At 47.7% G+C, this 15,744-nt stretch overlaps 1 protein-coding gene across 9 annotated transcripts in view; it reads left to right on the top strand.

Moving 5' to 3' along the window:
• The first annotated feature begins 1,560 nt into the window (after positions 1-1,560).
• NRXN3 (neurexin 3) overlaps positions 1,561-15,744 on the top strand; it is a 1,414,514-nt gene continuing 1,400,330 nt past the window's right edge. For all 9 annotated transcript variants that reach the window (XM_054567201.1, XM_054567200.1, XM_054567197.1 and 6 more), the window contains exon 1: positions 1,561-2,394. In XM_054567201.1, the coding sequence (XP_054423176.1) occupies positions 1,686-2,394 (709 nt within the window). In that variant the 5' untranslated portion in view covers positions 1,561-1,685. The remainder of the gene's footprint in view (positions 2,395-15,744) is intronic.

The following is a 15,744-nucleotide window of genomic DNA, read 5'->3' as shown; positions in this document are numbered from 1 at the left end:
CACACTTGACTGGATGCTGGTGCATTTCCAATCAGTATAAAATACATGTAATGCGCTCCAAGTCTGTAACATTCCTTAACTACTCATTTGTTTTCCATTCAGCAGTTTTCATGATCTTTTAAAAAGTATTTGTGTTTTAATATACTTTCCCCACTCTACAAACATACATACGCTCATACATACATCATACATCAAAGATTGTTCTTATTACTTCCTATATGGAAATAAAGGAAAGGGCTTAGTGTTCATTGAGCACCTATTATGTGCACCTAGCCTTGTGCTTGGGTCTTCCTTGGAAAGAGGATATTATTTTCTCTGCTTTACAAATGAGGAAATAGAAGCTCAAATAGGTTAAGAAATGTGCTTAAATTTCCATGTACAAAAATAAGTATTTAAACTCAGCCCTAAAGCACATATTTTGACCTTTTCCCCTAATGTTGAGCAAGAGATGAGGATTCTTTGCTCATTATTCATCTTCTAACTTATTTCACTGATTTTTACAAATATTTCTTTCAAAAATTAAAGGTGGGAATCTGTCTTAGACCACCTACACCCAAGCATTATCAAATTTTTTAAAGTCTAAAAAGAATCTTAGTCATTTTCATGTCTTTTAATAGATAAATAAGTAAAAGTTATGTGTATTTGAGTATATAAAATGTCAGCACTTATCTTAAAAATAAATTTTGGCTATGTGATCCTGTGATATGAATATGGTAAAAATGTGCTGATAGGGCTTTGGTTGGTGGGGGGGGGGGGTGCCATCTTTGCATATGTGAAAACTAAGTACATTATTAGGAGCTGAGCTCCAGGTCCTGCAGTGGTTCTGGAAGAACCCTGGTCCTCCATCCTGTTGGAAGCACCAAACACTGTGGGAATCACGAGAATAGCCTGACTTAGAGAGGACAATCAGCACTCCATCAGTATTTGTGAAATAGGACGCGATGTTTTCCTGATACATGCCTTAATTGTCCTCTCCTTCTCTCCCTCTTCCCCCGTCTTCCCGCAGGTCTTTTCCCGGAGTCCCGGGGAGCAGGTGATGGGCAGGACCGTCTCCAGCCCACACCATGAAGCCTGAGTCTGCTCCCGCTCTGCCCCGGGCCCGGCTCTGTGCGAGCACTCCGCTTCCAGCCGCCCCTCTCCCTGAAGCTCCCTGCTGCTAGGGGGCAGAACTTCAGGACCGGTCCTTGGCCTGTTTCTACCTTTCACCTGGCTCACCTCACTGCTCACTCCTCCTCCATCACGGCACCCCGGACCCCAGCCCTCTCCCTGGCCCCCCTGGCTGGGGCGTTTCGGGGTCGTTGGGAGGAGTGCATTGCTGAAGGCTCTCACCCACCGGGCACCTTCTCCTCCTTGAATCAAGGCCTCCGGATCCACATGGATAGCTGAGATCTTTTCTTGGAGACAGTCACTTTGCTCCTCAGGCTTGGCCCTCACTGTCCCCACCTGACCTCCTCCTCTCCTGCTGCCCTCTTTTTACTCTGCCTCTTTTGTGAATTTCTCGCTCCTGTGCCCACCTGGGGCTGTCCTCTTCTCTTTCCTCCTTCCTACCCTCCGATAGTTGTGTCTGTGACTTCTTCCTCTTGTGTGCTCTCTGCCCCTGACCCGTCTCCTCCGCCCCTTTCCTTCTCTGCAAAGGGGGCCGTTCCCCGGCTGTCTGATCCCCGGGCTCAGTCCCAGCAGTCGCGATGAGTTTCACCATGCACTCGGCGTTCTTCACCCTGAAGGTGAGCGTACTGCTGGGGTCCCTGCTGGGGCTCTGCCTGGGCCTCGAATTCATGGGCCTCCCCAACCAGTGGGCCCGCTACCTCCGCTGGGATGCCAGCACGCGCAGTGATCTGAGCTTCCAGTTCAAGACCAATGTCTCCACGGGGTTGCTCCTCTACCTGGACGACGGTGGCGTCTGCGACTTCCTCTGCCTCTCCCTGGTGGATGGCCGCGTGCAGCTGCGCATCAGCATGGACTGCGCCGAGACCGCCGTCCTGTCCAACAAACAGGTGAACGACAGCAGCTGGCACTTCCTCATGGTGAGCCGCGACCGCCTGCGTACGCTGCTGGTGCTGGATGGTGAGGGCCAGTCTGGGGAGCTGCAGCCCCAGCGGCCCTACATGGATGTGGTCAGTGACTTGTTCCTGGGCGGAGTCCCCGCAGACATACGACCTTCTGCCCTGACCCTAGAGGGAGTACAGGCCATGCCGGGATTCAAGGGATTAATCCTGGATCTCAAGTACGGCAACTCAGAGCCTCGGCTTCTGGGGAGCCAGGGCGTGCAGTTGGATGCTGAGGGACCCTGCGGTGACCGTCCCTGTGAAAATGGTGGGATCTGCTTTCTCCTGGATGGCCATCCCACCTGTGACTGTTCTACCACTGGCTATGGTGGCAAGCTCTGCTCCGAAGGTAAGGCCCTGTTCCCCATTCCTCTGTTCTTAGAGCCCACCCAGTGGGCTGGGTGAAGGCTAAGAGCCCTGATAGAAACCAGCTCTATCTTTAGAGTGCACCTTTAGCTACATGTCAGATAATGAGGTCCTTTTCTCAAGGAGCTAGTGAAAATCCTTTGCTTGTTCTCAATGGAAAATCCATTGGATCTCAGCAGAAAGAGAATCCTGGACACTCAATCACGGGCTTCTTATTCAAAGGGCTGGATGGAGTGACTGCGGAATCTGTGCCCAGCCCAGCTCCTTCCACCGCAGCACAGCTTAGCAGGATCAACACGGAGCAAGAAAGCAGATAGGAATGGGTAAAGTGGTTATCTCTGTCCCTCCTGATCCCTTGAGAAGTGGACCATTGGGGATGGATGGGGAACCCCCCGTTATTTCCTCCTTATAATCCCCAGCAGAAGGAATGCCGGTGCACAGAAGAGCTAGGGTGGAGGGATCACAGGTCCAAGCTTGGCCCCACTCTAAACCCAGCCCTTCCGTTGTACCCCTCCTCCCACATCTGCTGGGGTGTATAGAAGGTTGGGGAGGCATCTGGGGACGGGCCACCTCGCTTCCTTGTTCTGGCACTAGGATTTTTCATCTGAAGTTCTTCTTTCATGTCCTCCCCTCTCCATGCATGAGAATGGTACAAGGAGGCACAGAAGATGACAGAACCCTTGTCCAGCCATGCCCCTGAGGGAGCCAGCAATACTCAGTATAGCCTTGGAGAACATCTCAAGTTCAAGCTTCCCAGGGAGAGGGAGGAAGGGGTTTGTGCCCAAGGGTGTAGGTTGCTCTCATGTAGAATTATTCACCAAATTCAAACTGTTTGGGATTAGAACTGAGAAGGGCCCAGACTTTGCCTAAAATCCAGATTCCTGGACTGACGGACTCACTAAATGACTAGATTTCAATAGGAAGGACCATTGAAGAGACCAGGTGTATGAGAACTGGTCATGTGGGTGTGTGTGGGGAGGTGGGATGAAGAAGAAGCAAAGAAGGTCATTTTCTCCTATCCTTTTTGAGTTAAGCCCTGGATCCTTCTAGACATATTTGTGTTGCAAGCTCAAGCTGGTCTCTTCATGGCAGTGGTGGGGAGGTACAGGGCAGAATAGCAATTCTCAACCTTGGCTGCACATCTGGATCACCTGGAGGAGTTTAAAAACTCTCAGGCCAGAACATGGACCAATTTACTCAGAAGCTCATGGGCTTGGGTAGGATCCAAGCCTCTGTATGTTATGGAGGCTCCCCAGGTGATTCCATTGTGCAGCCAAGATTGAGAACCCGCAGGTTAAGGGAGGTCAGGTAGGTGGGGCCAAGTAAATGTCTTAGCACTGATTCCCAGGGTCTCTTCATTGAGGTGAGACCCCACTGCCTTGAAGCCTGTAATGAGAAATAATGTCTGCAGGTGTTCATCAGATTTTCACAGGACAGCCGAACCCCTAAAGCTGTTTGTAAGCGGGTAAGAACCTTAGTGACTAGAAGCCATTTAAAACTTTTTCTAATCAAAACTAAGTTCATTTCACAGGTGATACGTGCTGGAGACTGGGACACCTTCCGGGTCTTGTTGGAGGCTCCCGTGTAGGTCATGTGTAGGCTATCACAGGAGCGTCCCTGGGTCTCTGCTGCTTCTTTCCTCTGCTAGGTTGGGCATGGTATCTTTCTTCCTTTGGATGGCCTACAGGACAGGCGGATGCAAGACCTGTATGTCATCCTTTTCTGGCTTCTGTTTTTTCTGCCACTGAATGCATTGGAAAAAGGGAAGGGGAAGTGGGGCCAAGCCAACCCCAACCCACAAAGCCACTTCGGGAATGTTGTTATTGAAGCGCTTCTCACAAGCAGGTGCCTTCTGGAGCTGACTGCTGTTCCAAAGCTTCTTGGCTTTGGAGAAAGTTCTGCCGAAGACGCTGACACGATCACTTGTTTTTCATTCGCCCGAAGGATCTGTTCAGTTCTCAGACTGTGTATTGAAAGCTGGCATTCTTCCTTTCTAGGGACCAGGGTGTTTGCAAGTGTGTTGTTAACTTGCTGATTATCCCTGATTGCATTTTTTGTGTTTAAAAAGAACTCATTTCCTCTGGGCAGGTCTGGATCAGCACTTTTCTGCAGGAAGACTCTCTATACTATATGTGTATACAATTTGTCTTCTCTTACTCTGTGTGTGTGTGTGTGTGTGTGTGTGTCTGTGTGGTCTACAGTAGAGTTTCTGTGAAGCAGATTTAAGATACATTTTTAATGGCTAATGCAATGTGTATATTTTAATAATTGTTCTTTCTACAAGGTTCAGATCTTCTCATGGCTATCAATTGATACTTCTATCTCCAGAAGGCAAACACACAGCTTAACTCATTTATTCTCCTCTATGTAAATAGAGTAAATAAACTGTGAAGTGAGAGGAACACTTGGTTGGCTTGGAACAGAGCAGTGCAAAGGTTGAAGTGAGGGCGGCTATTGGGAAGTATCAGAATTTACTGTTGATAACTTGGAGCCTGTTGATCCTGGTAGTTTTCATCATGTCTAATCAATCAGAAAAAGGCATCACAGGCTTTTAGAGAATATCTGTTCTCTTCACACATAGCTAATTTTTAGAGTAAACAGGAAAAGCTCACCTGTAACATGTTAAGGGGGGAAAAATCACAGCAGCTGTTAAGTGTCAAGCAGATCTGCTTAAAACAAGACAAATAGCCAAACAAATGCCTGCCCATTTTCCTAAAGAAAGCAGAGAGTGAGGAGGCATCCATTCCTTCCTCTACCCCCATCCTTCTTTAAATCGCCCAGGTCGCAAACTGAAACCAGGGGACTTATTCCCAGCAGTCAGTGCTGTGTACCAGACATCTGATTGCCCCAATTTGCAGGATGGGCCCTACCATTTGATTGCGTGAGGGTTTGCATTCAGCGTGGAAGACTCGTTTGATACTCCATGCTTTAGCAGTTTAAGAGCAGGAAGAGCTGAGTGGACTCCTGCAGCTTCAGGTGGATGTGGCCAGGGCCTGCTGGAGGTGCTCTCTGTGGTCCATTAGTTCCTAGCATGCCGGCAGTGTTGGTGTTTGCTTGGCCTGTCTGGCTTTTCACGCCCTGATGGCTCCCAAATGTCTCCACGCTGCACCTCGGGAAGACTGCACAGAGGGGCCCATCTTTCCTAGGGGCTTTGGGCTATTTTCATCCCCCTGATGGCTGTCTTCTTGGGTAAGGCCCAGAGGACACCAGAGATAGGTGCTGTGGGAGAGTTGGGCCAGTAAGAGGTCCTGGACACACTATCTCCTCTTTTGTGTGGTAAAAGGCTCTTAGCTCTGGCTGCTGGCTCAGCTCCACGCAGCCTGCATGGAAAGACTTCATTCTTCATTCTAAGACTCCCAGGGCAATTAATGGTCACATTGAACATTCTGGCGCAATGGAGGGAGAAGTCACCCAGATTTTTACTTCTAGGTGTTATGTTTATGAATAAAATGTTTTGGTTCTTAACTTCAGATTTGTTCATGTTGCCATTTAATCTTGCCTTTTCAGTCATGTTCTTGGAGGACAGAAGTGCAGATAATTCAAAATGATTTCTCTTTCTTTTATCTTCTATCTATCTATCTATCTACCTACCTACCTACCTACCTACCTATCATCATCTATCTAATCTGCTTTGGAATTTAGTGAAACTATGGCACAACAAATTCACCTGGTGTTTGTTTAGCACAGCCTGTCTTGTTACGAGCAGCCTTGAAGCTTACTGGGCAACAAAGAGGTCTCCTGAGCTCCCTTCAGAGAGCAGGTCCCTCATGCATCACTGAGAATTTGTCATTACCTTGAAATGAGTTTAAACTTGATTGCTTATTTTTAATCCATTCTTAGTTATGAATGTGCATGTATTGAATTTCTCAGCAATCTTATGGTCATGAAGAATTGATTCATATCCAAGGTGTATATATAAATTGCAGCACAAGTCTCCCTGAAGTTTGTTTAGCATGGTGTCAGGCTGTCGCAGGTAGGGTGGGACCAGGGAAAGTTGGAAAAGTCCTCACTGGTTGATCTCTACTCCCAAATTTCATTACATGGGCCAACTATCTTTTCCTGCTGAAGTGGGCAGGTGCACAAACCACAAGCTGCTTGTCTTGAGTCTCAACTATAAAGTTTTCAGGCGTTGGGATCCTGCAGTGGAGTATAGTGGTAGTGTTGGTGACAGGGGCCAGACCCTTATGACAATATAGGCACACTGTTATGCGGGGCCCAATAGTCTTCCACCCCTATTCCTCCTATGTCTGAAGCTGACATCCTACTTCAGGTGGTTTGATTGATGCTCAACACCACTGTGTGGCCTTGGTATGTCTTCTTGAAAGTTAGTTTTAATCGTTTTTCTTTTTATTGAAAATTTTGTGACTTTTCCCTCATTTCTCAAAGCCAGAACTAGGCTGGAATGGTATTCCAGGAGGAGGTGCTTATGTGAGCACTTACCAAGGGCCAAAGACATCAGATGCTGGGGTTGGGTACCAGTGATTGCCACAGCTGGATCCTCCTGTTCTGGGCACATGTGTAGAAACACAATCATCTCCCCTCCCCCTTTCCAGTGCACAAACTGCCAGAATTATAATGAGCTTTGTTCCTAATCTGTGTCAGCCCTGAAAGGCCTGGGGGGTGGGGGCTGGAGGGGAGTTGCGAGTAGTTAGAGGGTAAAGGCTAACTCCTTTCAGCATCCTTCTCCCTGGTATGGAGCCCCTAGCACAGAAGCAAAGCCTTGAAACAGACACAAAGGAGGGCTGCTGCTTCTGAGACATGGTGCCCCACCTGCATTCAGGCGTTAGGTGGGACCAGCCCAGCCAGCAGGGGCTGTCACTAAACGCAGAGCCTGAATAGGGGTCTGATTGCTCCTTTTCCCTCTTCTCCTCCTGATTACCAAACGAAATTGCCTGGGTATGCTGTATGCTAAATGGCAGAGCTGCCGCCTGCCACTTGCTCCAATAATCCCTCTTTTAACTGCTGAGGGAAGAGCAATTTTTTTACCCCCCCTCCCCCATATTATCTCTGCCTCCTTCAGAGTAAGACCCTTCTTCCTGGTGCCCCCTTCAGTGGGTTGAGAGCAGCCTTCTTCCTTTGCAGAGCCTGCACACCAGCTGCAGGCTGCAGAGTGGGTGGGCCTGGGGTGATGCTTCAGTCCAATTTCAGTAAGGCTGAGGGATGGCATGCATTTTGCCAGAAGCCTTAAGTGGCACGTGAACTTGTATTTGCATTTGGTAATGAGACACAACAGGCCCAGTGCTGGGGGCTAATTATCTTCAAGTTCCCTATCTCCCTTTGCAGGCTGCCCCGGAAAGATGGCTCCCAGCTCCTGGGGCAGCTGCCCATCAGCTGGGTCCTCTCTCCCTTTCACAAGACAGAAGAGGTGGGGTGTGGGCTGTGCTTGGGGGATGGGACTAAAGTGCCCCCCACCCCAAGACTCCTATTGCCCTGCAGTCACTGGCCCTGCGGTGTTAGTTCAGAGCAGTGAGGCCCCGGACATGGATCTAGAATGAGAGGCTCTGGACAGGGCTCCGAAGGTCAGGTGCCCTTTCCTGGACAAAAGTAGTGATGATGTTATTATTACTACTGTTATTAAATGCCATCATTTGCCTGACATCTTAGGTGCTTTATATGAGTCGTCTCATCTTATCCTCACAACACTCCTATGGTGTTGATATCATTAACTAGCCCCGTTTTATGGATGAGGAAACTGAGGAGCAGAGAAATTTGGGACTTGAACAAAGTTTAGTGTAGTGGTGAAGAGCATGGCTTCTGGGGTGGAAAAGATTTGGATTTAAATCTGGACTTGTCCACTTACAAGTCGTATGTCTTTGGAGAAGGTTTTAAAAGTTTCAGTATCCTCATCAATAATAATAATAATAGTAATAGTGGCAGCTAACACTCCACTCCATGTCTGCACTGTCTTAACTGCTTTGCCTGTGTTAGCTCTTGTAACCTTCACAACCGCTCTTGACACACTTTATTGTTATTCACACTTTGGAGATGATGAAGAAGCCAGGGAAACAGAGGTTAAATGACTTATCCAAGGTCACACAGCTAACATGAGGCAAAGCTGGGATTTGTATCTAGGCAATGTGGCTTCAGAGCCCACACTCTTAACTACTATGCTACCCTGCCTTGCAACAAAGCAGGGATAATAAGAAATTATACATTATGGAGTTGTTCAGAGCGTGAAACAAGACCAAGCGTAAGAAGTTTTAAGTGTAGACTCTTGGAAAGAACAAGTTCTGACTCTGGGCTGTTGGTCTACTGATGCACATAAGAAGAAGAAACTGCGTATCCAGTTGGTTTTGCAGGTTTGAATGCTTTCCTTTGAATTCCTGCCGCCTCTGCCATTTTCCTTCATCCCAGTTTGAGAGGTGGCAGAGATAAAAGGAGGGAGAGTTCAGGGGAGTATAGAGCCCAATTTCATTGCCATTCACCCCTGCCTAAGAGCATAGGGTCACTGAGCATGGGTTGTGCCTGTTGGACTGTGTTCTGAGCTCTCTGCCTGCAAACATGGTGTCCTGGCCCCCACAGCAACCTGAAGGGGCAGGTGGGGCAGGTAGGCAGGCCTTACCATCCCACTGAAAAAGTGAGAAGACCAGACGGGAGGTGCCTTTGAACCTGTGGTGGGTGTGAGGGCGGGCGTCTCTGGGTCCTGAGAGCCCGGATCCCCACTGTGGCGTTCTCGTTTTGCTCCTAGGCTCCCTTCTCAATTAACACAAATGGCCTGTGTCTCCATGGTGAAATGGAGCATTGCCTCTCTGGATGCTGATGATAAGGAAAATGTCAAGCTCCTGGTGTAGGAGGTTATCAGCTAGACCAGTCCTAGGGGACTTACTCCTCCCCATCAGAGGAGAAGGGGAAAATATGAGAGCAGGGGAAAGAATGAAATGAATGATTCAGAGCATTCAATTCTCACCCTCAAGACCCTGGTTTGAAATCAAGTGACTGGGATTGGACCCATGGGTCCGAGGCAGTTGGAGCAAACCACACCGCACTGGAGCATCACTGGACAGCATGGGCCCTGCAGACTTTCCTTTGGTTTCCTAGGAGCCAGGACGCACACAGCACCCCACGCAGGGTTGGTGGTAAAAGACGAGCTCCTGGAGGACCCTGCCAGGCTCCTTCTGGCTCTCCTGCTGCCTTCTGACTCCCTCCACAGATAACAAAACCAAACTCCCTTTCTCAATGTTTGTTCTTCTCTTTTCCATTGTGTGTGGGAGAGGGGACTGTCACAGAGGCGGATTTACCATGGAACTAAAATTGTTATATATCCTCACTCATGTGGGCCCCTTCCAAGGCCCCACACCTCATTTTGTATTTATAATTTTTTTCTTAAGGAGTCTCCAGTATTCTAAGCTCCTGGACCCAGTTCTGTGCATCTGCCTCTGTTAAGAAGACATGTTGCTGTCCCACGACAGCAATGTTGCTCTGGGTGTATATGTGATTCCCCAGTGACCTACGACCTTCATCACAGACGACTTTTCCTTCACTTCATAACCAGCAGGGCAGGAAGAGCCATGGGGTGGGCATGTGGGAGAATGAGGGCGGGTAGCAAGATGGTCTGGGGAGGCGTGGGAGGAGGGGAGACATCTAGGAGGCCCAGTGGTAAAGAGAGGAAGTGTTTGGAAATGTTTGCAGTAGATTTGGAGGAGCAAGCTGGTGTTGAAACAGAGGGAACACCTCAGTCGCTCTCCTGAGACTTCCTCAGTCCAAGCTGGGATGTTTGGTTTGCTGCGGCTCAGTGGGGGGCTGTGTCACAGGTGACAGACTGTGGCTGACGGAGGAGAGTCAGGCACCATGCTCTGCAGGCCTGTCTCCGTGATCTATTTGGGAACTGACAGTGCCAGTGGGTTGTCATTATGGCTGTTGTTCTCCAGCAATTGATGTCTTTGGATGACCTATTTAAAAGCAATACGGGGCCCCCTTTGAATGTATCATTCTCTATATCTGTGCTCAAACCTCCAACGATGTCCACAGTGTTCTTAAATAATGTATTTTCCAAAGTTAAAAAAAAAATTTTTAAGCTAAGTACCAGGACCAGCAGCTTTTAGAAACAAATTGATCTCATAGTCATCCAGCCAAACCACCCTATGCCACTCTGATAAAACTGACTTTGCATGTGGTCCTCGAGACTGTGAATGCTTTCAGCTGTTTTAGGGTGGGGGGGTGGAGACGCTGTACTCTAGAAGCGTATGCGAGGGCCCGATGATGTGGAGATGAAAGAAAGGCAGCCTCATGAGCTACAGGCAACTTGAAGCTCCTGGCTTAAGCTGTGAAATGCATTTAGGATCCTCTTGGTTTTACTAGGGCTTTCATTTAAGTATGGTATCTTTATAGCTGAGAAAACGACCCTGGGGAGGTTTGCCTTCACGTTTCTCCACAAAACTATGCATCCGATCCCCGTGCCTGCTGGTGTGGTTCTCCTGAAGCGGTCCCGTTTGCCTGGGTGAAGTCCTCAGGGGACTGAGTTTCGTAGTCCAGTGGCTGTGGGCACGGTGAGGGCTGGTGCTCCACTGTGGCAGGCAGTGCTTTCCAGGCGGCTCCATAGCCTCTCCTCCAGGGGTGATCACAGCGTGCTGACTGTAGCCCCTGGAGAACACAGACACTGTAGTGTGCGAGTACAGCTTGCTTACTTTGTAAGTTGCTTTCAAATAAAAACAAGTGCACTGGCCTGGGGGTCATTTGGTTGGAGTGTCATCCCATGCACCAAAGTATTGCGAGTTCAATTCCCTGTCAGGGCACATATAGGTGGCGGGTTCAGATAGCTGAAATCACTTATCTGTGATCCAAACTGTGGAAAAGGACTGGCAAAGATGGGAATTCACTGGATACTCATTGTCCTGTTCTTTCCTCCTCATTCTCCCAGGCTTCTCTCCCTTCTAGGAGATGTCTTATCTCTTGCATGGCCCAGGGAATGGGGAAGAGTGGGCTCCAAGGGTGTTAAGCTTCTTACCCCTGGGATTCTTGAAAGATGAGTCACTCTACAGGGCTTTTGCTTGCTCTGGGTCAGCAAAGACAGGGCTGGAGCTCAGGTTGAGGCAATGTTCTCTGAGTCCCTCTTAATTTTCTCCTGGTGTACAGGGTGAAGCGCACAGGGATCCCAGGACCCTTGTAGAAGATGGTACACCATTTATATGGCCTCCTGATCATGGCTTTGCCCTGTGTAGGGCATTGGAAACCGGGGCACATAGTGGAGAATCATGAAATAATAAGTTTGGAGGGGATTTTAAATGCCATGGGTCAAACTACTCATTTCCCTTTTCCATTGTACATTTGTCATCCCCTCCACCCCCGACCAACCACCCCCAGTCAACTGTCGTGATGGGGGCTCCATTCTTTTCAAGGCAGCCTAATGCATCTCTGATCACTGCTATCGGGGGTCAGCTCTTCCTACATCAGGCCAAAGTGGACTCCCCAGCCACTTCTACACTGGGCCTCATGCTAATAAAAGCAATCTAACCTTTGCAATGGGCCTGGTGAGTGAGGGGTGGGTCATAACATTTCTGGATGATGCTTTGCAGGAAATAACCCTCGTGTCAAGGTAAAATTCATAAGGGATTCTCTAATATGGCACTAGCAGTGCACACACCACTGAGTTATTTAGAATTAACTGCTTGTGATTAATCTTAAACAATGGGGGAGGCATTGATGTGGGAACAGAGTCTGATGTAAGCAGGTGATTCATGTTCCAGTCATCCTGTTCCTGGGGAGCTTGCACTCTGAAAGATTCATGGTTAGCCATCTCTGGCTTTATTATCTGTGTCTCATTTCGTCCCTTAAGATGTCCCATCTTCCTCCATACACAGCTAGCTTTCAGCATCTCTGAGTTTCCAAGGAGCCCCCTGGAAATCTCTAATGGGTCAGCAGTAATATGAAAAGTTCCAAAGAGCCATGGAACAGAGGAAAATGGAAGTGGATTGGACTTGCTGGGCAAGTCCATCCTAGCAGCCAGAGTCAGACACCCCAAAAGATATCAGGATTTTGCTAAAAAGCCTCACAGGATGCTTAAAATAAAAGATAAGAGCATGAGATGGAGCAGTATTGAGTAGCTGCTCCTAGAAACTGGCCTTGGAAGCATGTGCCCTTGTCAGAGGATGCTTCCTACTCTGCCAGGTTGCCCTGGGTTTCCCATGTTGTTGGCACTGTTGGGCAGAAGTCTCCTAGGGAGAGGGATTAGGCAAGGCTAGAAGATGTTGTCCCTACGTTGGCGTAGACTGGAATTCCCTCCTGCACCCCAAAGGGGATGAGGCTAGTCTTGGCTCTCAGCCATCTCCCCATTGACAGTCACTTTGCTGACACTGCAGCTAAGAGGAGACCCGTCTTATAATTTTGTGGTTTAAAATAGTTTCCTTTTAAGAGCAAAGCCCACAGATATCATTTTGAGTCCAAGGATTGAAATGTACCCAGAGTGACCGGCTTCTGCTCTGAGTCCATTGTCCAGCCAGGCTCCATGGACTCCAAGCATGTGCTGGGATTTGGGTCTGACTGTCTCTCAGTCCTGTGGTAATGGCCACGTGTGAAGAAGATGTTTGGGTTTTAGTTGCTGTAGAAACTTTGCTGTTTGCTTTTCCTGATGTTGAGTTTTCAGCCTTGTGTTAATGCATATTGGGGCTATTTTTTCCCCTAGTAGAATATATAACCAGTGGCTACATTTTAATGTGTCTCTTGGCTCCCTTTGGCTTTCAGATCCTTAATGCAAGTTGCAATAGCTCAGCTGGGCTTCCTAATTTCTTTTGCAGGGACATATGTGAAGAGGTACGTACCTCTTTGAGAATTATAAGATGTGAAATCAAGGTGAATCTCTGTTTCCCTTTGTTAATTACTGGACATACAGGCTTGGGCGCTAAATGCCACATCTCTGGTATATGACAAAATGCAGGTGCTCAATAAATGTTTCTTGCCTTAATGACATTGTGGATGTGTGCGTGTGTGGATGTGTGCATTCATACTTTATATGCACACACATCTGTCTGTGTTCACATACGTGTGTATGTGTTCACTAATGAGTGATGGATAGATGCAGGGCCCCAGGAATGAGAGCTCAGTGATGGCTGTTGAATGATTGAATCAGTGAGGTCAGGCATGTCTTAGGTGACTGTGGCATGGACCACCATTGGAAATACTTTCCCTCTTTCAATGGGAAAAGTGATGTGTTTACTGTGGGAAAGTTTTTGTTGAGTCTGTGTCAAGCACATACACAGTCCACTTGGTTTGATCTACTTGAGACAGACCAGAAAGACGTTAGTTGTTGTTGTTTACAAACCAATGGTTTCTTGTAACAATTATAGGCAGCAGCCAGCCTGGGACCATGTAAATGTGTGTGGAATGGCTGTTTGAGACAGGCACGTTGTTGTCACTGGAGATGGAGAGGCCGCATTAGCTCCTGTGGATTCCCTGGAGAAGACGAGGCTCCCTGGGGACAGGATAATTGTCCTCAGATAGCGGAAGAGCTGCCATATAGAGGAGGGAGTGGATATAGGGCTGGAGACTTGAATGGATCAGAGCTGCAGAGGAAGAATTTTGATGCGTAGAGCTGTTGGACCATGAAATACAAAGCTTTACCAAGGCCAGTCACTGGAAGGGGTGCAGCAGGGGCTGAAGTGATACCTGTCAGGAGTGTATGCTTGTGTGTATGTGCCTCCAAATCCAGGACTCCGTGGCTCTGGGGATCTCAGCAGCCAGATCCACTCATATGTTTGGTCATATACATCCTTAGCCTTTCAGGAGTGGGAAGATTGTTCTCTCGATCAGTGGCCTTGAAAAAGGAGCACATGTAAGACAACTTTGGGGGGATTTGGGAAGGAAACAAAATGTAAGGTTAAGTTACATGCAAATTATTTATAAATAAATATATGTTTATTGGAAGAACATAGTAAAATTATTTTTTTTTAATGGGGAGTTTGGTCAGAAGGGTTTGGAGGCCACTTAATTCTACATTTCTCTCTCTTTAATCAGTTATAGTTACTCTTGGCTTCCTGTTGAGGTCCCTCACCCCTGGAGCTTGCAGCTTTCAGGTGGAGGCTGATGCCAAGAGTGCTCCCCATGCCCATGGCCCATGCTGGTTCCTCTACTCTCTCTTCATCCCTGTGTGTGGCGGTCACGGTTGACCTGGCCAGGTGATGTTGGAGGGCCCCACAGGAAAGTACTGCAGTCCCATCTCCCTCCTTCTAAGGCCTCAGTGTTCGGAATTACTAACACAGATGGTCCCTGACTTACAATGTTCCATTTATGATTTTTTGGACTTTACAATGGTGCAAAAGTAAAAACCATACTTTGAATCTGGAGTTTTGGTCTTTTCTTGGGTCAGCGATATGTGGTGCAACACCCCCTCATAATGTTGGGCATTGGCAGTGAGCCACGGCCCCAGTCAGTCCTGCAATCATGACAGTAAATGACTGATAATCTCAGGGGTGTCCAATCTTTTGGCATCTCTGGACCACATTGGGAAAAAGAAGAGTTGTCTTGGGCCATACATTAAATACACAAACACTAACGAAAACTGACGAGCAAAAAGAAGGTGTAGAATAAATTTACAATTTTGTGTTGGGCTCTATTCATAGCCATCCTGGTCATCATGCGGCCTGTGGGTTGGACATCCTTGCCAGAGTGTTCACTGTGTTGGGTGATTTTGCCCAAGTTCAGGCTAATGTAAGTGTTCTGGGCATGTTTAAGGTATCCTGGGCTAAGCTATGATGTTTGGTAGGTTAGGTGTATTAAATGCGTTTTCAAATTACGATATTTCCAACCTAGGGTGGACTTATTTGGACTACTATTTCAGAGCTTCTTTCAACATAAAAGTCATGGTATTTATTGGGGAAACTTTGGAATATGTAAGGGAACAAAGCCTTTGAAATACGTGGAAACACTAGCAAAGCATTCAATGATCTATAATCATCTATTTGTTGAAATAGGCCATCTATTTACTGGAATAAGTTCATTCATCTAATATTCATAGAGGGAGTGCCTCTTATGTACCAGTGTGGCCTTGCCCTTGAGGAGCTTATTGTCTAGTTGGGAAGCCTGTCAGGTGAACAGGTGTAAAAGACATTGGAGCTACTCATATACTGGGTAGCATGTTTGTAGAGTAGCTCAAAAGGCAGTGTTCCACCATGCATGGGGTGGGGGTTAGGTTGGAGGAAATCTCAGTGGAAACTCTTGACCTGGACTTGGAAGCTGTACTTAGTAACCCAGGAGGAAGGGCAGTTCAGGGCATCCCTATGAACCAGCAGGATGCTTTTCCTAGTAGTTTGCAGTAGTTGATGTTGCTGGTTTCAAGGACTGAGGCCCATGGAGAGTAATAAAAGAATAAGTTAGGCAGGTGGGTCTTAGACACTATGTAAGG

This window comes from Pteronotus mesoamericanus, unplaced genomic scaffold, assembly GCF_021234165.1.
Source record: "Pteronotus mesoamericanus isolate MK-2021 breed Mesoamerican mustached bat unplaced genomic scaffold, CSHL_Meso_final contig_182, whole genome shotgun sequence".
Classification (NCBI taxonomy): Eukaryota; Metazoa; Chordata; class Mammalia; order Chiroptera; family Mormoopidae; genus Pteronotus; species Pteronotus mesoamericanus.
Note: the sequence above shows the minus strand (reverse complement) of the source record. Positions and strands in the feature narration are given on the sequence as shown.